Below are 25,805 nucleotides of genomic sequence, written 5' to 3'. Positions count from 1 at the left end.
ATAACCAAGCTGTGTCCTTTTGAATTTAAGCATGATTGTCCTTCAGCCAGAAAAAAAAAACATCTCGAACAAGAGATGCCCCTGTATGGCAGCTTATAGCAAGGGTTGAATTATTTCAAATGCAAGTTAAACAAAATTCAAGATTAAAAGGTCAAAATGATCTGGTTGGTACATGTGCCCAAAGGAAGGTTTTGTCATAAGGAATACATCCGTGAAATATCAAAGCCCTTGTTCTACTTGTTCAAAAGTTAAGGCCAAGGTTAAAGTGACTGTGATGATTTTATGCAAACTAAGGTGGATCAAACACCAAGGTCAAAAGGTAAAATTTGGTGGTACCCAAAGATAAACCTTGTCAGGGACAAGAAATACACTAGTGAACTATGAAAGTCCTAGTTCCACCCACTCATAAGTAATGAACGGTTTAAAATTTGCGGACAGACAACTAAACAGACAGACAAACGGAAGGGCAAAAACAATATACTCCCGAAAGGGGGACTAATATTTATCAGAACACGTCTCGTTCAACTTGATCTTTTATCTTAAAATGTATTTAAAAAATTATACATCTATTAGATATTGCATAATCGACGTTTTCATTGACACATTCCTAAAATATATATCTTTTGTAATTTTATCTTAACATGCTATGAACATAATATTCGTATATATAGATGTACTGTACATTGTGAATTCTGTAACATAAATTGTGAGAACTTGGAGACTTAACTGCAATTTTGCAGAACCTGAGTATATATATGAACAACCTTAAATATACAATTACATGGGAACAGTATTGCTAATATGAAAGTGTGAGGAGCTCTAGATATACATTCAATTAGTATTTCTCTGTTCTTTTATGATACAATGCAAAAATATTAAAGAAATCAAAATAAGTATTCAAATGTTAAATCCAAAACTAAAATATACATGTATACAAGAAAAAGTCACACGAAGAGGTAAAAAAAAAAATCAGAATCTCGGGAGTGCAAAGACGTCTACACAATTAGCGTAACATATGTAAATATTTACTCTACGATGTTTTAAAAATTCACAGATCACACCTTATCAGTGGGAAAATCAGTGTTGAAATGCCAGGCTAATTCCCTCCATTGATAACGTCCATCTTCCGCATTAAGTCGGCACGGTATTTTCTTCTCACATCACTCAAAAGTATCAAATGTCCGCGCTTTCGGAACAAGAAGCAGACGATTTCAGCTCTGTGTTCGGCAATGTATGTTTCCTCATGGACCCGTAACATCTTTTATCTGTGTATTGTCTTTCTCTGTTGTTGTAAAGTGTCCTCTTCTCTGGACGATGATGACGACGATGATATTAGCAATGAATCTGTTTATATACGGACAGCAGAAGAAATCGCCTCCAAGAGCAAGGTAGATTCTCTAGGTCCAGTCTTAAAACGTCACATTCAGGCGCTACGCCGAGTCAGCAACAAGAAGGTGGACATTGTATTTCTAGTGGACAGTTCTGCCAGCGTGGGACCGCGGGACTTTAATTATGAAATCAAATTCGTCCGGAAGCTGCTGGCCGACTTCACGGTGGATTCTAACCATACAAGAGTCTGTGTGATCACGTTTTCCTCCAAAAAGCGCGTGCTTCGGCAGATTGACTATGTGGGTCAGCCTCTGGTAGATAAGAACAAGTGCACGCTCTTAGAGGAAGATGTACCTAATATCCGATACGTGGGGGGAGGGACCTATACCCTGGGTGCCTTCCAAGAAGCTAAGGTAAACTTACCTGTAGCTAGCCATTGTTCCACTAACATTTTGTTATCATGATTTTTATAATGAATTAATGTATTTGCAAATTTGATGTACCCTGTACTAACTGTAAATGAGATGGACATATATATTTCTTTTCAAAAACATAATTGATTTAAAAAATGTTTTTCTTTAATAAGATAAAAAAAAATAATAAGAACTCATAAATAATATAAAACGTCTTTTACTTAAAAAAAATTCCGTTAGGTAAATTTGCAAGGTAACTTATGCAAAATCATCCTGATTATAAAGACATATCTTTGACCTCATGAGCCTATTTATAAAATATTCCTTCAATCATTTTCATATAATTTATTTTAAAAAATCTAATACCTTGCACGCGGGGTGAGGTGGGGTGGGGGTAGGGGCAGGGGCTTCTATTTTAAATGATTGTATAATTATCTATCTATTTTGAGATATAAATATATATCCGATTTTTAACTTAATTTCCTTTGAATTTGGAATATATAATCATTTTCCTTAATCAAATTGTTTATAATTTTTGATTTTCTCCCGATTTACATATTGGATATCTAAAACAATAGACTGAATGTTCAGTATGATTTCTTGATTATATCATAAACGAAGAAATAAGAAAAAGACATAATTTTTCAAAATAATATTTTTTTAATGAGAGACAAATCTAATGAATCTTAAAGTTAATGTGGTCTATGGATTAAAATAAAAACTCCAGTATTATTTCTATAGGACACGGTTTTTGCCAAGATTAATGTTTTAGTTTGAAGATAAAAATTTTCCTGGAATTTTTCCCGGAATTCCGAATGCGTAAATTACATTATTTACTCCAGAAGATAACATCTAACTTTCTCATGAAAGTAAGAATAAACAAAAGTTGACTACGTGCAGGATAGTCTCATAGTCGCATGTGCCATGAATTGATTGCGTTAATATTTTCCTTACTATTTCAAAATTCATAAAAGATATATAATGTATGAAAACTTGCAGGAACACATTACTGATATGATCTTGAAATAAAGACTATGAGAGGGCATGCATGTCGTTTAAATTAGTATATCAACAGAGATTGTTTTCTGTTTATTAATCCTTACTTTCATATCTCTAGGAAGTACTGAGCACATCGAGGACAAACTCAGAGAAGGCCATTTTCTTGGTGACAGACGGATTCTCTAATGGCGGCGACCCTAGACCGGAAGCTAAATATCTTCGCGACAAAGGCGTCAAAATATTTACGTTTGGCATCCGGAATGGAAACGTCCGGGAGCTCGTCGACATGGCGTCTGATCCTAAAAACGAGACATCTTACATTCTGGACAGCTTCGAGGAGTTCGAAGCCTTGGCAAGACGTGCCTTACATGAAGGCAAGCAGAAACAAAATAAAAATAAAAACCGCATGCACCGCTTTCAAATAGTTACTTAGTATATTGTTGATTTGTTCTATCGTATCTGTTCTACAGATAAATATTCATTGATAAATTGACCTGTTACAGATCTGGGTGCTGGGTCCTATGTAGCGCAGTCTATAGACAAGTGTCGCCATCTGTGCATCGATCGGTCGCCATGTTGTGATCAGAGAGCCACGTGTCGCTGTGGTACACATACGGGTAACTTTGAGTGCGTCTGCCGGGAAGGTTTCTATGGAACGGGACTCTATGGAGAATGCTATCGTATGATGCCTAAAATTTTTGTTAATTATCAAAGTTAAAATATAACTATATTACAAATGCATTTATGTAAATAATAAAACATATTACTTTGTTAAATTAAGTACTAGAAAAATATACCCATTCACTGAAAATTTATATCAGTGTGAGAAAAGCTTTTTTAAGTTAGCGTTTCAAATAAAAATTAATTGCAGAAAAAGGTACATGATTTTAAGCAAGATTAAGTATTGGAAAAGGTTCAATTATTAATGACATAGTGATGATGTTAAAGAAATCGTATTGTGAACATTGCAGCCTGTCCTTCCGGTACTTACAAAGACGAACGTAAACTTGGCGACGTATCCACGTGTAAGAAATGCCCGGATGAGAATCAGTCGACGCAGACCGGGGCTACTCACGTGAGTCAATGCTCGTGTAAGAAGGGCTTCCGGACCTTTAATGGGACAGGATGCTCAGGTGAGTGCCGCACTACCTATCAATGAAGTAACCGCCATCATGACCATTAACCAGGTCATAATGATTTTTGATTTGACTTTAATATGTAAACGTTTTAGAATTCCAAGAATTCACCTGGAAAAAATACTTCCGCAGAAAAAGTGCGAAGAGTAATGGAAATGTTTAACAAAAAAGTGTTCTTAACTTTGTACAGTCCTCCGCTGTCCCGAGTTACAGAGACCCAAGAACGGCTACTTCGTTAATGACTACTGTGACAGTGTATTTAACGCGGCCTGCGGCATCAAGTGTAAGCCTGGGTACGAGCTGCGAGGGAACAGTCTCAGGATCTGTCAGGAGGACGGCCACTGGTCCGGCGAGACCGCAGAGTGCGTCAGTAAGAGCCTAATAAATGCACACATGTAGATTCATACTATTCTGACTAAACTAGCATTCGTTGTGCTTTTTTGTTTATCTTATATTACATTGTTTGAATGTGGTTAAGAATTTTCTACATACATGAACGCTTTCGTCTAGAAATCTAGAATTTTTCCCCAACACGTGAATCTATAAGTAAAAAGATGATCTAAAATATGGAATGAATACGGTATTTGGATTTTATAAATTGCATTTGTATTCCAGTGAAAACGTGTCCTCCTCTACCCAAACCTAAACACGGGCATATGATCTGTGACCACGATGATTTCTCGTTCTCCACGGTCTGTCGGTTTACATGCGATACAGGGTATAAACTAGTGGGTTCCAGGAAGCGCGAGTGTCTGGCCATAGCGTACTGGACAGGGATTCCTACGCGCTGTAAAGGTAGGGGTTCTGTGTTGATATTCCTATTGTTAATGACTTCATTATAGAGTTAAAGTATTTTACAGTCTTCAGAATGTGTATTTTCTCTCTTTAATGAAATATATGTAAATTTTCATCTATTTCATTTGTTGAAATGCTTTTCAATGCAAGCGAGATAATTTTCAGGGGATATAATTTTCGTATGACTTACCATTTCTTCAAGATTTTCAATCTTAGAAAAATTAACAAAACAAACCTTAGAAAAAAGGATAAAACGTACGGTCCTATTAGAGCGTACATTTTATCCTTCTGGCTTTGAAAATGGTGGTAAATAATTTTTTTTTAATCTAACAAAAAAAATATTTTTTAATTATTAATCAAAAAGCGTTTTTTTTTTTTTACAAATAAAAATACTCCAAATTGTAAACTTTTAGGTTGAAGTATTTTTATTATTTTTTCTGTTTTGCAACATCTTTTTAATTTCCTTACACCAGACATTCGACTTTCTCTGTAAACCGTGACCAGCAGGAGAATCAAAGAGCCGATCGTCAGGTTAAACTGCACATGATGGGACTAATGTCAGTAAAAAGCTGATGAAAAAATAAAAAGCCAAGAATAAGGCCTCAAACAAATGTAGTCATTTACGCACACATGGCGTAACAGACTACTTTAATTGTTATTTAAACTGACGGCTTTATATAGAATTATCTGCTACATTTTGGTGCAATGAAGTTTCCTTTTTAGGTACATAAACCCTCTGCTTACTCGTATAAAATGTTGATTGAACCTTAATGTTTTTTCAAAAGAAATACATTTTCTAAGTAAAATACAAACAATTATAGCATAGCTTGCGGGGCAAAATTGGACAAAAAAGACACTTAAACTTGGCAAATCTATAAAGGAATAATAGACATTTATGTAATTAAGAGTTATCTCTCTTATCAGAGTATCAATGAACCTTAATACATTTACATACATTTGAGATGGACGTTTAAATTAATATACTTACATTCTATATAAACTACTGTTTTTCTATATGTATAGAGGACTTTGATTAAATCCATCGACACAAATAAGTTCAAATTCTTTCATAATTCTGATAAATTCATATCAAAAGTAATACCTATTACAGAGATCACGTGTCAGCCCCTACCTCAGGTTCGGGAAGGAGTTGTGAAGCCTCTGGCCTGTACTGCAAACGAAGTGTCATTCGGAACCATATGTCAGGTGGAATGTGCTCCCGGATACTCTCTGGAGGGACCGGAGCGAAAGCAATGTACCCCGGAGGGAATGTGGGCCCCTGATTCATTTGGCGAGATGAGTCGATGCGAAGGTATTATTATACTAAGGTAGTTAAGCAAACACAATGCATTCGCTTAAATACGAGAAAATAAATGAATATGTTCTCTGAAGGCAGATTAAGACGTCGTTTGATATATTATGTTTTTATTTACTGTAATCATAAAATTACCATCTCATGAGCTCAACTCACTTTGTGGTTTAATTATTCTTCAGACAAGTCCCCTCCCAACTTGTTTTGTCCTGCCGATATACAGCAGATAGCGCCAGATGACGACAATACAGTAGAGATCACGTGGCAGCCGCCCCTGGCGCTGGATAATTCCGGATTGATCCCGATCATTACAGTGGTTCCCGCCGTGGAACCACCTAAACGTTTCCCTATTGGTGTGACGTACGTCAAGTACATCGCGGAGGATCTGAGTGGGAACAGAGAAAAGTGCAGATTCTCCGTCGTTATCAAGGGTACGGGGTTTATTTTTTTTCAGATAAATTTTTCGCGCTTTTATTAAATTGGAAAAGATTAAACAACTGAAAACATGATTTGTCTTTTTCTGCAGATGTAACCCCGCCAAGGGTTGACAGTTGTTTTTCACCGAATCCTTTTGTGTCATCCACGTTTTATGCGGAGGTAATCTGGGATGAACCTCAGTTTAGCGATAATTCTGGAGAAACCCCGAGAGTTGAGAAGACACATGCACCAGGATTGTTTCCTCGTGGGCTTACCATAGTCACATACCGAGCATTTGATGAAAGTGGCAACAACAACACGTGTGAACTAAATATTCAAGTTATACGTAAGACACGGTTTATAAAAAAAAAAAAACCTTAAAAAGAAAACGAGACCAATTACTTATTCTTGCAAGATATATAAAGTATTCCAACAACTTAGAACACATCCTCTTAGCTCACTAGTATTTTAAAATTTCAGCACACCCCTGCCAATATCCCCCTGAGCCAGTCAATGGTAGGCGACACTGTTATGAGACCACGGAGGGGGTTTATTGTAATGTCACGTGTAATGAGGGTTTCGCTTTTGCCATCACACCTGCAGACGTTTATTTCTGTGCTTATGACAACATCTGGACTCCTGTAGACAAAATGCCTATCCCTGACTGCTCAGGTGAGAAAGGAAAATTTTCCGTTTCGAACTGGTTGTAAAATAAAAATATGTAGATACATCTTTTACAAGGAATTTTTTTTATTGCAGTACAAACGGTGACTAACAGTATTGAGCTGCCCGCTTCTGTAACCTATATTTCTGATGTCCCATGCCGAAATCATCTGGTTCTGAATCAGATTCAAAATAACTTTTTCATCACACTCTCCGGCTTTGTAAGTAATCAAACATGGTATTTTCTAACCTTTCAAATTCAACACTGACTTAATAAATATCTTATTCCTTCATTTTTATTTCCGTTTTAATGTAAATAATGTATAATTTTGTTATTCTCTTCAGGTAAATGGTTTGTGTGACGAGAACATGATCTGTGAGGTGGATGACGTAGACGCGACCTGTGAAGAGGAGGTCGAAGGTCAAGGCTGTTTAAAATAATTATACCCTTCCATACAAAATTTTGATGGATGATCAGATATACTTCACTATTGTTTGAATTCTCATTGTAGATTTTAACAGAATTAAGATCATCCTTGAAAGAAAACGCCGAGATATTGTCCGAATCATCTCCAAAGAGTCTGGAGAAGACGCCAAGGTGTCTGACAGAGAAGTGGAGAGCTCCATCACGTTCGAATTCCTGGTCAGAGGTAAGGTTAAATATCAGAGGTGATCAGGTTAAATGTCAGAGGTAAAGTTAAGTGTCATCAGCAGTGGTTAAAGTAAGTTTAAAACGCAAAAGTAAGGTTAAATGTCAGAGGATAATTTAAAGATTAAATGTTTATTTTAGTTAAAATTTCAGTGTTAGGTAAAATGTAAGAGTAAGGTTAAATGGCATCAGCATAACGTTGAATATCAAAGATAAGATTAAATGTCCAATGAAACTAAGGTTAGGATTTTCAAGGAATATTGGTTATACACATGTATTTTTACAATATTCTCGTTGTTTTACTGTTCTACGAAAAAGTAAAGATAACTAGATACGATCTCGTTGTGAACAACGAGTGGGTCTTCCGTTCGATTCTTGATGTGATGAGATAAGACTTTGAATTAGATTTTCATTATAACGTAATGATTTTCCATAATCTGTTAAAAGACATTGAACAATAAAGATTTCTAAAATCGACTTTTGGCCCCTCACGGCCCCTAATGTTAGGGATCAGCCCTTTTTTCTTCATAACATTTGAAAGCTCTCAGGATTATAAACACTTTTTGTTCAACAACTATTCAAAGATTCTTTTTTGTTTTCGAGTTATTCGGAAAAGAAATAATATGTTGACGGTACGACCGTTATGGCGAGCGCAGATGTTTATTTTCTTAGAATTTAAATCGGGCTCGTAAGTCAAACTGCACGTGACATTTGAGGTGTCTAGACTCTGACGTCACATGACGCCGTATGTAAGTTACATTTCCCCCAAAGAACTCTGAACAGTGCTTAAAATAAATGAAGAATGTTTCGTTTGCTATTTATCTTTAATATTTCTCCATTAAATCAGGGCATGTTTACTTTTAGTAGAACTTTTGCTACTATTCTCACGAGAACGTAGCTTTAACGTAACTTAAACAAGTGATGCATTGTAGGTCCAAATTACGGCATCAACAATTTCTATCGAATGAATGTGCAGTAGTCTGAATTTTCTCTTCGCACAGGCGTTGCTTTAAGAGCTCGCAGTGACGATCGTCGCTTCGCGACGCTCGCTTTTAATGGACCAGCCCATCAACTCCCTAATGCGGACGTTTAGCGAAATATGAAAGGTTGCATATTGTTAAGAACATTATTTTGAACAACTTTTGTTCAATATTGCTTATCAAAATATTTCTCCCTTTCGAGATATTAAGCATCAAAGATTTAGCATTCTGGCCCCTAATTATGTACCATGCGATATGAAAATCATAATATATAGCTGTAGATGGTTGAGATGAACATCTATGCTTCAGTAATGTATTACAAAATATTAACCGTTAAAGTTATCAATTGAAGACTTTTGGCCCCTCTTGGTCCCTTATTCGAGTGCCCAGCCCTTTTTTCGAGATCTCATCTTAAAGATCTTAAAATTTTGAACTTTTTTTGTTCAACAATTGTTCAGAAATTCTTTTTTGTTTTTGAGATATTAGAAAAAGAAATTTTTAGGGGTCAACCCTTCAACTCCTTAACGGGGACGTTTAGCAAAACATGAAAGGCTGCATGTTGTTCAGAACATTATTTTGAACAACTTTTGTTCAATATTGCTTATCAAAATATTTCTTCCTCTCGAGATATAAAGCATCAAAGATTTAGCATTCTGGCCCCTTGTGGCCCCTAATTATGTACCATACGACATGGAAATCATAATATATATTTGTAGATGGTTGAGATGAACATCTTTGCTTCAGTAATGTATAACAAAATATTAACCTATAAAGAATTATCAATTGAAGCATTTTAGCCCCTTTTAGCCCCTAATTTGAGTGCCCAGACCCTTTTTCGGGATCTCATCTTAAAGATCTTAAGATTTTGAACATTTTGTGTTCAACAATTGTTCTGAAATTCTTTTTCGTTTTTGAAATATTAGAAAGAGAAATATTTAGGGGCCAACCCTTCAACTCCTTAACGGGGACGTTTAGCAAAAAACGAAAGATTGCATATTGTTTAGAACATTATTTTGAACAACTTTTGTTCAATATTGCTTATCAAAATATTTCTCCCTTTCGAGATATAAAGCATCAAAGATTTAGCATTCTGGCCCCTTGTGACCCCTAATTATGTACCATGCGATATGAAAATCATAATATATAGTTGTAGATGGTTGAGATGAACATCTTTGCTTCAGTAATGTATTACAAAATATTAAGTGATAAAGAGTTATCAAAAAAAGACTTTTTGCCCTTCTTGGCCCCTAATTCGAGTGCCCAGCCCCTTTTTCGGGATCTCATCTTGAAGGTCTTAAGATTTTGAACATTTTTTGTTCAATTACTATTTAGAAATTCAATTCCATTTTTGAATTATAAGCAAAATAAATATTTAGGGGCCAACCCTTGAACTCCTTAATGGGGACGCTTAGCAAAAAATGAAAGGTTGCATATTGTTCAGAACATGATTTTGAACATCTTTTGTTCAATATTGCTTATCAAAATATTTCTCCCTTTCGAGATATAAAGCATCAAAGTTTTAGCATTCTGGCCCCTTTTGGCCCCTAATTATGTACCATACGACATGAAAATCATAACATATAGTTGGAGATGGTTGAGATAAACATCTTTGCTTCAGTAATGTATTACAAAATATTAACTGATAAAGAGTTATTGAAAAAAGACTTTTGGCCCCTCTTGGCCCCTAATTCGAGTGCCCAGCCCCTATTTCGGGATCTCATCTTGAAGGTCTTAAGATTTTGAACATTTTGTGTTCAATAATTGTTCAGAAATTCTTATTCGTTTCTGAGCTAATAGCAAAAGAAATTTTTAGGGGCCAACCCTTCAACTCCTTAATGGGGACGTTTAGCAAAAAATGAAAAGTTGCATATTGTTTAGAACATTATTTTGAACATATTTTGTTCAATATTGCTTATCAAAATATTTCTCCCTTTCGAGATATAAAGCATCAAAAATTTAGTATTCTGGCCCCTTGTGGCCCCTAAGTATGTACCATATGATATGAATATCACAATATATGGTTGTAGATTGTTAAGCTCAACATTTTTTGTTCAGTAATATATACCAAAATATTGATTGTTAAAGAGTTATCGATCAAAGACTTTTGGCCCCTTTTAGCCCTTAATGTGATGAGTCAGCGCTTTTTTCTTGGTATAATATGAAAGATCTCGATGTTTTGCACAAATAATGTTCAGTATGTTTTAACAAAATAATTATACTTTAAAAGATATGAAGCAAAATGTCTTAAAAAATCAGTCATGATTCGTGTCCTAAATTTTGACCCCTACCGAGCTTCCATACTAGAAACTTTCGGAAAATTTCCTGACCCAGGTGCAACATGGCAACATGTCCTCTATTATCACTGAAAATTTCAGCGCTCTAGCTTGAGCCGTTATTGAGTTCTGTCACAGACACGAAGGTCATCTGAATTTTAAGAAAAGGGCGATAACTCTAGACCGGAAGTGATTTTCAAAAAATCCTTCGGCCGGAATTAACTTCAGATAATTGTGCACCAACCCTGAAAATTTGAAACAAATCGATCGAAAAATCTCTGAGGAATCGTCGGCACAAAATTTGTGCAGAAAAAAAGAATAATAATAATAATAATAATAATAAGAAAATTGAAAAAGAAACAAAAGAATAATAGAAGGGTCTTCCGCTGAAGACGGAAGACCCTAATTATTTCTGGAAATTAATTTTCTTCGAAAAAGGTTTCTATATGATCTGCTAAAATTATAAAAGATAGTTTGTTATGTACAGGACAATATCGAAGTCCCGTGACCCCGGGGGAGTCTGTCAAAGAAAGTCAGAAGACGGTGACAGAACGACTTAAGGGGGTACTGACCACGGTGAAGACTGAGGGTAGTGGGGGGACTCTGGACCTGACGGTAGGGGGCGCTAAGGCGAAGTTCGCCAATCTGACGGTCAGTAGAGCTGGTCCGCAGTATAAATGTAAGGAGGGAGGCGTGCTGGTCAACACTTCATGTGGTAAGTTATACACTTATGTCCGTATTCAATGAAAATTAATTTAATAGACACTACGTAGCATAAAACTAAATTTTACTAACATATCACATTTAATGCAGTTGGTTGTTTTATGATAAATGGAAGTTATCATTATATTTTTCAAAGAATACTAAAACATTTTACAAAGATGTGTTTCTGGGTATAGATATGGAATAATATACTTGGATTTGAACAAGAATTAATTATTATTCAAACTCTTATTACGTCACAGTGAAGTGTCCGGTGGGGACTTTCTTTAATGTGGTATCGGAGTCTTGTTCCGGGTGTCCGTTAGGGACGTACCAACCGCTAGAGGGCAGTGTGTCGTGTCTGGTGTGTCCTGTCAACACAACCACCGACCACAATAACTCCAAGTCTCAGGAAGAATGCAAAGGTACACACTAGCTACTAGTAAACACTAATAAAAAATGGCAAAGGTATACAACAGCTAAAAGAATATTAAAGTTATTATATTATAAAAGAATCCTTTATGCACCTTTCCTTCATAGAACATTGATTCGAACTTATTGTTCATTCCACTTCTACTTAGCCCAGTGTTTGCCTGGAACCTACTCTAAGGACGGTCTGGAGCGATGCGCCACCTGTGAGATAGGGTTTTATCAGACTGATTACGGACAGACTTCATGTAGAAAGTGTCCGCCGGGGACCACCACAAAACGCCGCGGAGCCAGGGTCATCGAGAAGTGTGAAGGTAGGAGTGATTATTCTACAGTACAAAAACATAATCTTGTGATAAGGAAAGACACAAAATTAAAAACAAATGATTTCACTGATGATTGATTTATGTTGCCGAGCTTGAGTCTAATGTTATTTATAGAACCATGTGAGCCAGGATTCGTGTCCTCTTCCGGTCTGAAGCCCTGTTTCCCGTGTCCTAAAGGAACCTACCAGTCAGATCAGGGTCAGAAGGCATGTTTTGAGTGTCCGGGGAAAACGCTGACCCAGTCCATAGCTTCTACTGACCTCACAGACTGCAGTGGTACGTTACAGCTCTTATCATAATCAGTTATTGCTTCAGTGATGAGGGATTCTATAGTACATTATCCATAAAACGCTTTTATGGCCATAAAACTCCTCACTGCGATTTTGGATACAGTACTTTAATTAATATAAAACAAGCAATCTGAGAGTATTGCATAAGCAATACATGTCTCTACCGGATTCCCCTTTTCTCTTTAGGATACAAGCTCACTCGGAGTTCCTCGGATGACTCGTACCTCGCACATTACCTCGGACGTCAACGGTGATCTACCATCTTGTTGATTCAGTCATGTGATCTTATTTGAATTTCTTTCAAATGTCATACATTTGAAATCGTAACAGTTTTTTCCTGCTTTCAAAGCATATTAACATGGGGTTGTAATCAAAACCTGTTTACGATAAAGAATTGCCCAAATTAAGAAACATAATCGAAGAACGTTATGCACAGCGAAATATGAAATAAGTGATAAGGCAGTTTCCGGAGGAGAAATGTAAGGATCTGTTGCGTATTCCTCCACTAGTCACATCCGAGGTTTGAATGGAGCTTAGCGGAGTCAGCCAATGATTGCAATCGCATCATCTCGGGTTTTTCCGTCAGAGGTCGGAAAAACAACCTCGAATGTATTAACATCACCGGATATTAAAAATTTATACATTTCCTGTTTATTCAAATATAGGATAGACTGAGTTAGAAGTCCCTTCTATGGTATGTTTTAGGTAATATCATTACATTGAATAAAGTTAAACTCCATATTCCACAGATAAAAGGTCTCCATGCATTTATTTCAAAGATCGTGAAAAGGGAGGGTTGTAATGGCGTCTACCATATGCATTCGAGGTCGTTTTTCCGCTAGTCGGAAAGGCCCGAGAAGTTGCGATTGTCAATGATTGCCGATTGATACTAGCTCGTTTGGAACTTTAATTTAATGCATAACGAACCCGATCGTAATCACAATTATGAAAAAATTGCCATAATTTCGTCAAAAACCAATGAAGCGGAACGAAATTTAAACTTGATCTGTAAAGGCAGGTATACACGGCAAGATTTGTATTATAAGATTTGTATTATAATACAAAATCTTACTGTGTATACACTTTTAAAACAGTGTTTCGTAAGATTTTTCGAATCTTATAAAACTGTATTAAGAATAGAGCAATGCTCTATTTCCTCATACAAGTCTTAACTTACCTATCACTTTCAACCAATGAAATGTAATGACACTAAGGGTCATCCTATTTTTATCATTACCAAAAATAGCACACGGTAATTAATAATGGTCGACTTTACAAGTAAAGACATCGACAAACTCGTGGCCTAATGGGAAGGGGGAAAGGAATTGTAGAATATATTAAGCAGTGCATAGTACGATGCGTCACAGTTTCAACTGCAGAGATGTGCGTAAATCTGTCGGAATTAGCTGGAAGCTCAGATGTAAAATTTTGTTGCAGGATAAACACAATGCTATCAGATCCTCATCGTCCACTTTTATTACTTTGACAGAGACAGAAATATGGCGGGAAAAAACACGTTAGAATACGTAGTTTATTTACAATCTTATAAGATATGTATTAGCATGAGTACAGGAAAGTATTATAATTCAAAAGTATTATTATACTTGCATTATACTACAAATCTCATCGTGTATACCGGCCTAAACATATCAAGATACACTCACATACTAAAATCCTCAATATCTGCAAGCATTTAGAAAAAAAGTGCGGAAAAAACAGGTAGGACAGACTGACAGACAGACGGAAGGACAGCTAGACGGACGGACAGACAGACAGACAGACAGACAAACGGGCTGATAGACTCAGACCTATAGTCCCCTCCAGTTTCACCGGTAGGGGACTAATAAAAAAGTGTGTAAAGTAATCCTGACATTGTTTTGATAAAAATGTAATGGGAAAAAGCAGTTAAAAATTTTAACTTGTACATCTATATTTAAAATACTGAAAGATATCTATTATAAAAAAAAAAGTGTTCACTGGAAAGTCCTATAATTCGAAAGAGTCATATTAAGACTTCTAGCATAATACAAATTCTCCATATGTGCCGGCCTGTAATATGATAAATCATTAAGTATGATATACATATTTTATTGTTTGTTCAGGTTCACAGAGTCCCAGCAGTAATCGTCTCCAGGCCGATGAGCCGGCGGACGTTGTCGTGTTCAATGATTGTTTTCAGAACCCGTGTCATAATGGCTCCACCTGTCGCTCTCGACCGGTTGGGTACACATGTGACTGTGCCCCGGGGTATAAAGGTAGAATAAAAATACAGCTAAGATCATCTCTATGTTTCCAATCCTTTTATTGATTTTTTTGTAACTATAAGTTAAAAAAAACACAATATCTCGATGTTATTAGAATGGTATTACAATATGATTCCATTTCAAGGAATAAATTGTGACGTCAGAATTGATCATTGTGAGGGAGCCCCCTGCCTGAATGGAGGAACCTGTATCAACCATCTAACAAACTATAGCTGCGACTGTACCACTGGATTTAGGGGTTAGTTTGTTAATTACTAAAAATGCGCCTATTCCTTGGGGTTAGGGGGTAAAGTGCATCTAATGGTTTTAAAGTCGTTGGAACATTGTATTTGAGTTGGATTCTGATGATCTGCTTTGACATCTTTACAGGAGATAAATGCGAGGTGGATATTGATGATTGTGCTTCGATGCCGTGTGAAAACAATGGAACATGTCAAGATCAGCCCAATGGCTTTACTTGTAGCTGTCCTGCTTTTTTCAAAGGTATGAACATAAGATTTATTAATCATCTTACATTGGGATTTTTTAGACTGATTCGGTTGATATATCCACACATAGAATACAATTAATTTTTCCTAGGACCTACGTGCAATGTTACGGTGGATTTCTGTAAACCCTCACCGTGCCTAAATAATGGCATTTGTCACCCTAGCTTGGGGGGATACACATGTTCGTGTCCTAGTGGGTTTCGGGGAACGAACTGTGAAATCAACCATGACGAGTGTGATAGCGGACCGTGCCAGAATGGTGGATCTTGTGAAGACGGAATAGCAACTTATCGGTAAAGTGACCACAATTAGACAGCAAAGCGTGTCCGATTGTAAACTCTGATTAAATACCATAGATTATATTATAGTGTAACTCACCTTTGTTTGTAGTTGTCAATGTTTGGTTGGTTTTACTGGCGACCAATGTGAGATTAACATTGACGACTGTGATCCGGACCCCTGTGTGAACGCCACCAGGTGCGAGGACGGGGTGAACCGCTTTACCTGCCATTGTCTGAAGGGATTCACAGGGGACCGTTGTGAAAGAGGTAATGATTGGGAATGTTCAGGTATAATTTTGGAAAAAAGGAATAATTGATAAACTAAATATGGTTTCTTTTTCAGAACTGGAAGTGGAATATTTACTGGATTTTCCTTTCGCTGGAACGTTTAATTATACTGCAGCAACGATTGAACGCGACCTGACATCAGTTTCAGTCTCGTTTTGGATGAAGTCAAGTGACACCAGTAACCAAGGAACTCCATTTTCTTACGCCTCAGACTCCAACATGGACAACGCACTCACTATGACCAGCTACGACGGGTAAACAAACCAACAACTAGTTAATTAAATGAAATCAGATTCCCACTTTTACCTTATGGCTAAGAAATTCATTAATATTTTATCACATTCGTTTCAAAGACTAATGTTAAATTGGTCGTGGGGAGCCATTTTAATTATGTTGACATTTTCGCTTTGTAGCTTTGTTCTGTATGTAAATAACGAGCAAAAGACGACAGACGTCACAGCAAATGATGGAGAATGGCATCATCTCGTTTTCATGTGGTCTTCTGGCCGTGGGGCGTGGAAAATCTACATTGACGGAGTGGTTTGGGACTCTGGACTTAGCTTTGCAGCGGGTCATACTATCAAAGGTATCATTAACTGAGATTTGGGCTGTACGGCAGATGGATAATGCAAAAAAATGGATAAAGCAAGATCGATTGATTGATGTCAAATTAAGTATTTTTTATCTAGTTAAGTCGTCCATGTGTTTTTCGTACAGGTGGTGGTAAGTTTGTGATAGGACAGGAGCAGGACAAGGACGGGTCGTACAACAGCGCGGAGTCGTTTGTTGGACAGATAACCCACCTTAATATCTGGGACAGGGAACTGTCCTACGACGAAATCAACTCCATGAAAACATCATGTCGGAAGTTTATAGGGAATGTGATCGCGTGGCCCGACATACAGATGGGGCTACATGGTGCTTTAAAACCAGAACCTTCAAATTTCTGTCGAGGTAACGGCTGATAGAGGGCGCTGTTTGAATATCATGGCTAATGCTTTGCTTTGCTATTCCAGTAAAACATTTGATCTGTATTCAAATATGACTATTATATTTTACATGAAGCATTATTAGAAGATAAATTATTTATTTAACACAAACTGACTAAAAATAGGCCTTATATATTGCTAAATACATAAATGATGAATGTAATTTATAATTATGAATGTCAGCATGCTCATTGATTAAAATGTATAATCAAAGCCGTATAAGATTGAGTATTTGTTACAGATATATTTATTCATCTTTTATACATTAATATTTATTGTACTTAATCATCTTTTATGTCATTTACAATGTTAAAATGATTCCTTCCTGATGTGTGTAAGTATACATGTGTGTCTGTGATTTTCGGTGAACATCGTGAATGAGAATTGAGAAATGTCGAGTTATTCAAAAAACTTTGTAGAGTTCATTTTCCGTAATAACATTATTTCTAGACATTAAATAATTTCTGTCAATGGTTTAATATGGTATGTAATCTGTATATCATATACATTAACAAATGATGTGCATTCTCCTATGCAATAAAACATGTGAACTTTTTGTTTTGACTCGTACATATTTGGCTTGATTGAGAGATCTTGCGACAGGTACTTATATATGGGCATAAAATATGCAATTATATAGGCTGCTTAAGAAATATGTATTTTTCTAATGCTTTTGGCTTTAACAGAAATCATATTATACAAGAACCTAGATCCAGATAAACGGTAAGATATATATGTATTATTTTTTCTGAAGTACTTGAAATATAATGGAAATGATTGAATTTATGATATTTAACTGAATTGGGAAGTCCCTATATTTAGCCTTTGACACGTGACTGTTTTTGCTCTTCAGGTTGCCTGGTCCCCGTCAGGCCGGTTTACGGACACGCCGCCTTCTCCTCTACTGTACCCGGGGCCACGGTCAAGTACTCGTGTTTACCGGGGTTCGGTTTCCTGGGTCGGGACACCAGACAGTGCCTAGTGACGGGGGAGTGGAGTGGGGAGGATCTCCTGTGTCAGCGTAAGTCGAAGAACGGATAATTTTGTGATTTGTGAAAAAAGTCAAACAAGTCCCGGAAATATCGGAGGGGAGGGGGGGGGGGGTATTGCTACTGTCCAAAAGGTCCTCAGAGAAAATAATTTCTTGCATAGCTGTATTCTGAGATGTATATTATTATAGGTGTATACTGCGGATTTCCACCAAGAATAAGTAACGGCTATATTACCGGGAGAGACTATTACTATGAAAGCACTGTCAGATACAGGTGTGAAAAGAACTACAGACTCAGGGGGTCTGAAAGGCTCTACTGCAACGAGAACCGCACGTGGGAGGGGGCAATTCCCACCTGTGAAGGTATGTGTGAAGAAAAACTGCCTTCGATGAATCTGTTAAAGAGAAAATTCTACTCTGAATATAAACTTGCAACAGATGTATTATAATATTTTAGAGATAACATGCCAGTTACCTTTGCTGTCTGAAAATACCATACCTTCCATCAATAAACAGCATTACAGTACCGGCGAAACCGTGAGGTTCAGCTGTAAAGAGGGATACAAGCTTTTAACAGACCACGATTTTGTCTCGTGCCAGAGGGATGGAACTTGGGACCGCAGCGTCCCGACATGTGACCCCCAGACCTGTAAAAATATCCCGACGGTTGATCAGGGGGAGGCTTCTCCTATAAAAGAAGAATACTCAGTGGGCCATATTCTCACTTTTACCTGTAACCTCGGGTATCGATTGTCAGATACAAACCCATTAGGACAGATCAGTTGTTTACCTAACGGCAAGTGGGAAAGCAATATTCCACAGTGTGAAATAGTCACGTGTCCAAGCCCGCCATCTGTGTTGTATGCAGTGGCTGATGTTGAGGGTTTGACATACCTGAGGACCGTTACCTATACATGTATCACGGGATATGAACTTGTCGGACAAACGGACGTATTGGAATGTATAGAGGATGGCACCTGGGATCCACTACCTCCAGAATGTGTTCCGGTGGAATGCGGAGATCCCGGTTTGATTGATAATGGAGATGTTGATACACCCATGTATACTTTTAGCAGTGTAGCATCCTATCGATGTAACCCTGGTTATTTTATGAGTGGAAACGCCACACGTACGTGCCAGTCCAATAAGGAGTGGAGTGGTGAAGCACCGACCTGCTCTCCTGTGTCTTGTGGTCTGACGGATGACATTGAAAACGGCATATCTGAGCAAAATGGAAATACATTTGGAAGTATTGCAACGTATGGATGTTTACTAGGTTACGATTTACAGGGGAAAGCAGAACGAACGTGTGAGGCAAGTGGCGTCTGGTCTGGTTCGCCACCTGGATGTACAAAGAAGGAATGTGGTGCCCCTCCGATCATCAACCACGGTCAGCAGAAATCAAGCGGTGTGTACTATCAAGACACGGTAACTTATAGCTGTGAGTTGGGGTATAGGTTGAATGGTCTCGATACACTGCACTGTGGAACCAGAGGACGATGGGAGCCCACTCCTCCTATTTGTGAGGAAGTCACGTGTCCGACACCAGAAAGTATACCATATGGGAATTATACTCTAAACGGAAATGTATTTGGTTCAATAGTGGATTATTTCTGTTTACAAGGATACAAACTTGCAACTGAATCGGCCAGAGTTTGTCAACCAGACGGGACATGGTCAAGTAGTCTACCGTCGTGTGTTGCTGATGAATGTCCTCCGCCATTACCGGTTGAAAACGGTAAATTTGATTTCAAGGATAGGCAGCTTGGATCTGTAGTGCTGTATTCGTGCAATCCAGGATTTAAACTAGTTGGAAGTGATGTTCGCCGATGCGAAAATGCGTTAACATGGAGCGGTAACGAACCAGTCTGTACACCCAAGTCTTGCACGGATCCGAATGATATTATGAATGGAACGAAAAATGTGTCTGGTTTGTTGTACAATTCGATTGTAACGTATGAGTGTGATGTTGGATATCTACTCAGAGGTCCTTCAAAACGTACATGTCAGTCCTCAGGGACCTGGTCTGGAACGGAGCCGTCATGTGATATTGTTGTTTGCGACACTCCTTCTAAAGTGACATCGAATGGCAGAAGCTTTGGGAACTCATCTACATACAATTCGGTCGTTACATACGAATGTGACCCAGGGTACAATCTGAATGGCGCTAAGAGTAGACGCTGTCTCACTAGCGGACAGTGGGATTTTGAGATACCGATATGTGAAGTAGTTCAATGTCCTCGTCCTCACCTTTCAAATGGTATTTTCTCGAATTTCAAGACAGAATATTTATCTAACGTAACCTTTCAGTGTCGTACTGGTTATGTATTGTTTGGTGCTTCAGAGAGAACTTGTTTAGAAAGTGGATTGTGGAGTGGACAAAGCCCTATATGTGTCAAAAGGAGAGAACCACCAGTTGTAGAATATGCTTCAGTGTTAAGTAATGGCAACTCTGTCGTATATTCCTGTCTTTATGGTTATAAAATGGTTGGGAACACAAATCTTCAGTTTGAATCAGACGGGCAGTGGCATGGAGTTAAACCTGAATGTGTGCCTGTAGAGTGTAATACAACGAGCCTAAACATAGATAGTTTTGCGCATGGAATAGTTGAGTTGGACAATATTACAGTGGGAAGTACAGCTGTATATCGATGCGACCGAGGGTACAGACTCCTCGGAGATGCAACTCGTACTTGTTTATTCAACGGCCTCTGGAGTGGATTCAGTCCAATTTGTAACATTGTTTATTGCCCCGGTAATTTTGTAATAGAGCATGGTAGTATTTCCGGAACAGCTTATCATTTTAACGCATCTTTACGTTTTGCTTGTTCACCTGGGTATCATTTAGTTGGAGACGAGGTTATTACTTGTCTAGAAAACGCTTCATGGAGTGGATCTAATCCGAGATGTGAGAGAATAACCTGCCCGGTGCCGAGGGGATCGGGTGACCCCTCCGTCTCCTACGCCACACTAACTGTAGGTAGTACTGTGGAATACCGATGTTCTCAAACACACAAGCTGATTGGAGAATCTTCTAGAACATGTCTACCTACAGGACAATGGTCAGGACAATCACCATCTTGCCAGTTAATTCAGTGCAAAACTCCATCTTTTGTAAATGGCAGAGTTAACGTTAATTCAAACACTTTAGGAGGGTTCCTGACCTACGCTTGTGATGAAGGCTATCGTTTGGAGGGCATTTCTTGGAGATTTTGTACCAGTAATGAAACATGGAGTGGAAAGGAGCCATCTTGTATTGCTATTAAATGTTCACCTCCAAGGTCCATTGATAATGGGATAGTCTTGGATAACGGCAGGACAGAGTTCTTTTACGGTGACATGGTGCGGTATAAATGTACGGAGGGCCACGTAATGCAGGACGGAGATGCAGATCACATCTGTCAAGATACCGGGTCCTGGTCGGGTCGCTTACCTATCTGTGTTACTGTAGCATGTGGTTCAGTTCCATACGTACCTCACTCGCAGACCACACTGTTGAATGGAACTCTAACCTACAACTCTGTTGTAAAGTACACCTGTGCTCAGGGATATACAAGTCAGAGTGACGCTATCGACATCAGCAAATGTCAACCAAACGGAGCTTGGTCTGTCGTAACTATAACGTGTTCTATAGTTCATTGCCCGACGTTCCCACTAATTGCCCACGGAACTGTTACTGGAGAGAATGTTGCTTATGGTAGTCATATTTCAGTTTTTTGCGATGACGGTTTTTCACTCATTGGCGATAGTCAAATAGGATGCCTTGCCAACGGAAGTTGGAATATCACACAAACTCCTCGTTGTCAGCAAATCCTCTGTCCTACACCGGATTCCATTTCGAATGGAAACGTGTACTTCAGTGATTTAACTGTCGGTGTGACAGTAAACTACACCTGTAGTTCTGGATTCAAACTGATTGGTGACAATCAAAGAAGGTGTTCCCAGGCAGGTGAATGGACCGGAAGTGTTCCAGTATGTGAACAACAAGTCTGCAAGGAACCCCCTATTTTCCCAAATACTGTCGTTTCCAGGAATAGAACAGAGTATCGTGTGTCAGATTCAGCTCAATACTCATGTCTACCAGGATACACAATGTCTGTACAGAGCACAACTCGGTGCAACAGTTTAGGAATTTGGGAAGGGTCAGGTCCATCATGCACCAAAATCAAATGTGAACAGCCTAGAGCATTTGAAAATGGTAGAACTCAATATGTTGACGTATCTTTTGGCAGTGAGGTAAATTTCACTTGTAACAAAGGTTATATCCTTTCTGGAGCTAGTAGTATAAGTTGTCTCGAAACTGGTGTATGGAGTAGTTCCACTCCTTCTTGCCAACCCATAAGTTGCCCATCCCCTACATACGTGGAAAACAGTATTATTGTTGGCGACGTTTATACTTACGGAAATATGGTGACATACCTTTGTGATGAAGGGTATGAGCAAAGTGGAGCAAGGGATTTGATTTGCCAAGCAGATGGGACTTGGTCCAGTACTCCTTCCCAATGTCAAAAAGTTCGATGCAGACCACCCCCAGCAATAGCACACACAAGAGTGAACAGAAAAGAGTTTTTCTTCCAAGATAGAGTAATATATGAATGTGAAGAAGGATACATCTTGATTGGTAGTGCTACCCTTCAGTGTGGCTCTAATTCAAGTTGGCTAGGAGTGGAGCCTCGTTGTGAAATAATATCTTGTGGAGATCCTCCTGAAGTTATGCATGCAGCTGTTAGGACGACTGGACGAACATACAATGCTATGGCGACATATATGTGCGATTCAGGGTATACAAGAAACGGAGACCCGATTGCCACTTGCACTGCAGATGCAGCTTGGGCTTTAAGCGCAGATTTAAGTTGTATTCCTGTAAATTGTGGGTTTCCCCCAAATATTCCTAACGGAGTTTCGGATTTCACCTCAACAGACTACCTTTCTTATGTCGTATACCGGTGTAACCATGGGTACACTTTGCATGGAAAAAGTCGCGTTCAGTGTGGAGAGATCGGAGTCTGGGATACGTCACTTCCGGCGTGTTTGATAGCCAGTTGTCCTCCGCCGGTTATCTCTAGTAATGTTTTCATCCTAAATGGAAGCTACAGTGTCGGTGATACTGTGGTGTTTGGCTGTAGGGATGGTCACGTCATTTCCGGACAATCCCAGAGTACATGTACTTCTAGCGGGGTTTGGAGTTCCAGCGTTCCTGTTTGTAAAAGTAAGTAAAAAAGAAAAAAAAGAAATTTTATCGTGTAACAATTACCCCAAAAAACAACATTTTCATTAAATATCTTGAGCTTGTAATAATTTTGATTACAGGAGTGCGATGCCCTGTGCTGAGTCTCTCGGGATCCGGTTTGTTACCAAGTGTTAATAAGGACGACTTTGTGTTCGGTGATCACGTGTCTTTCACGTGTACACAAGGATATGTTATTGTGGGTGGCACAAGACTCGAGTGTCAGTCTGATGGCACCTGGAGCGGGTCTCTACCTATCTGTACACCACAGGGTATTTAACCTTGTACAGTTTATGGCTTTCAAAAATTTTTCTTAATACCAACTTAATATAAATTATATTAAATCAGAACTATTATGTTGTTTAAAAAAAAAAATACTCCCATAAAAATGAATAAAAAAATCATTGGTGTTCTAAAACGATACCAACAAAACTTCTGTCTACAGCGGTAGCAGCTTGTCCCATTGAGACGGGGATCCCTAGTACACAGAATTTCAGCCAGGGTTTTCCGGTGGGTCATACAAGAATGGCGGTCTGTAAAGCCGGGTATGAGGAGGCAGGAAGTTTAGAAGTCACGTGTCAAGCCAATCAAAAATGGTCGACACCCAGCGGTTACTGTAGAAGTAAGTGACTCAGTCCTATATCACTGGATTTATTTTTACAGCTATTAATTGTTCAATTGCAAGCTGATTTCATCAACGATCTTTTCGTACACAAAAGTGGAGATCGGGTGTTTAATAATAAAAAAGTTATCCCACCGTCCAATTTTCACACAAGTCTCCCTTCTAAAAACGATGTCATGGAAAAAAGGTGTAATGAAACATAACGTCATTGGAGATTTACAAATTTCGAGTATTATCGTATCAGGTAATTTGATTTTTTTTTTTTTAATAAATTTCCAGAGCTGTATTGTGGGAAGCCTCCTATCACCGACATGGTGAATGTCATCCGAGTCCAAGGGAGATCTTATTTCTACAAAGATCAGGTTCGCTATCAATGTAGACCCGGTATTCCACCAATGAAAATTCCCCCAGTCATCACGTGCACTGACAGTGGCCAATGGGACGGCAAAATAGCATGTTATAGTAAGTTAATCTTCAATGTATGTCTATAAAATTATTTAAGTTGTTTATTTTTTTACAGTCAATTTTACACGTGTTTTGTTTATTCAATTTTAATATATTAATCTTTTTAAATTGAGCAGAAATTGGCATTGAAAATAATTTTTCTTTACACAGCCAACACATGTTAATTTATTTATGTTTATGAACAGGTAAATATTCTGAAGCAGATCTGTACATGAAATAATTTGCAGACGATAAAATAAATCAAGCAGTAAAATGTAATTGTATTTCTTCATCACAGTGCCGTGTAAGGGCGGATGTAGGAACGGAGGGACTTGTCTCGGATACCTTGGCTGTAAATGTCCCGTAGGATATGGCGGGAAAAGATGTGAAAGGGGTATCATCTCAATCTCTCTGATTCGCTTTCACACTTTATTTATACACACACGCAACGTATTTAGTGTCTTGCAAATATAATTTGGTATAAAAGTATAGGTTTTTCACTCAATCAAAAAACACAGTTGCATACATTTATTTTCATCGTTTTTATTTGTTAGCTTTGTGCATTCTGCCCTGTCTTCACCGAGGTCGGTGTGTAGCACCCTATCAGTGCGCATGTCCACGTGGCTATACAGGATCCCGCTGTCAGTCTGGTGAGAACGATACATAACACTAGCTTAAAAAAATCGGAATCCGACTGTTGTCTCTCCCTCATGTAGCATTATTATAATTTGCCTTCGCTGAATTCGTTAGTAAACACATTTTTCCATATTTCCTATCAGCCGTGTGTGACCCGCCCTGTGCGAACAGAGGAATCTGTGAACAACCAAACGTCTGTCGATGTCAGCATGGCTTCCAAGGACCACGTTGTAAAAGGTAAATATATTAAACACATGTATGGCTGTATAGTGTGTGCTTTATCTTTGTAATTTTTTTCTCTAAATTATTTTCTATGTTTAATGTTAAACACGCTATAGTACTCTTGAATAACTACCGACAAACGGAAATCAAGCGGTTAACTTAGTATTTATATACTTACTCAGCATTGTTAAACAATTTTAAGATATTCTGGTGAATTTTTATCCTACAGTTCGGATCTGCGGACATTTGAGCGGGCAGCTCGAGCTCGACAGTCCACAACCACCAGTACAACAGCGGCCCCGGGGTGGTCCTGGCGGTAGAGTGCCATCTAGTGGTTACTTCTCACTGAAGTGAATGGCATTGCATTTTAGAAAAAAAATTGTGAAATACATGTTTGCAAATCAACAGAAATAAATCTAATTATAAAGTCTTAAGATTTGTGATCTTATGTAGCGTAAACTTAGTTCTATGAAAGTTGTTATCAATTACTGGCGCCTAGATACTTTGTTAAGTCTGGTGGTTTAGATGAATGATATGAAGAAACTGAAAATCGTTCATTGAAATTAAATTGAAAGTTTGTATTCGAGAGCCAAAATGCGTTCCTGGAATGATGTATTTTGAAACAAAAGAAAAAATAAAA

The 25,805-nt window shown here is 38.1% G+C and overlaps 1 protein-coding gene across 1 annotated transcript; it reads left to right on the top strand.

The window, feature by feature from the left end:
• The first annotated feature begins 1,229 nt into the window (after positions 1 to 1,229).
• LOC134253726 (sushi, von Willebrand factor type A, EGF and pentraxin domain-containing protein 1-like) lies at positions 1,230 to 25,599 on the top strand. The gene is made up of 35 exons (XM_062736336.1): positions 1,230 to 1,742; positions 2,860 to 3,115; positions 3,245 to 3,421; positions 3,713 to 3,874; positions 4,068 to 4,247; positions 4,493 to 4,672; positions 5,784 to 5,984; positions 6,167 to 6,415; positions 6,511 to 6,747; positions 6,882 to 7,073; positions 7,161 to 7,285; positions 7,410 to 7,485; positions 7,577 to 7,714; positions 11,454 to 11,681; positions 11,932 to 12,093; positions 12,250 to 12,411; positions 12,538 to 12,699; positions 14,816 to 14,968; positions 15,102 to 15,215; positions 15,347 to 15,460; positions 15,557 to 15,758; positions 15,856 to 16,013; positions 16,090 to 16,288; positions 16,448 to 16,620; positions 16,752 to 16,988; positions 17,877 to 18,044; positions 18,204 to 18,377; positions 18,472 to 23,223; positions 23,325 to 23,513; positions 23,687 to 23,863; positions 24,143 to 24,325; positions 24,606 to 24,701; positions 24,862 to 24,957; positions 25,087 to 25,180; positions 25,395 to 25,599. The coding sequence occupies exons 1-35, from the start codon at positions 1,230 to 1,232 to the stop codon at positions 25,483 to 25,485; spliced, it is 10,770 nt and encodes a 3,589-aa protein (XP_062592320.1). The 3' UTR covers positions 25,486 to 25,599.
• The last annotated feature ends 206 nt before the right edge of the window (positions 25,600 to 25,805 follow it).

Source organism: Saccostrea cucullata, unplaced genomic scaffold (genome assembly GCF_032062105.1).
Source record: "Saccostrea cucullata isolate Sc308-1 unplaced genomic scaffold, CSIRO_AGI_Scuc_v1 ctg722, whole genome shotgun sequence".
In the NCBI taxonomy this organism is placed as follows: domain Eukaryota; kingdom Metazoa; phylum Mollusca; class Bivalvia; order Ostreida; family Ostreidae; genus Saccostrea; species Saccostrea cuccullata.
Note: the sequence above shows the minus strand (reverse complement) of the source record. Positions and strands in the feature narration are given on the sequence as shown.

Coding starts and splice junctions, on each gene's coding strand:
- LOC134253726 (XM_062736336.1), top strand. CDS start 1,230: ATGTATGTTTCCTCATGGACCCGTAACATCTTTTATCTGTGTATTGTC. Junction 16,989..17,876: donor ACCTTCAAATTTCTGTCGAG/GTAACGGCTGAT, acceptor TTTGCTCTTCAG/GTTGCCTGGTCCCCGTCAGG. Junction 24,958..25,086: donor AGGATCCCGCTGTCAGTCTG/GTGAGAACGATA, acceptor ATTTCCTATCAG/CCGTGTGTGACCCGCCCTGT.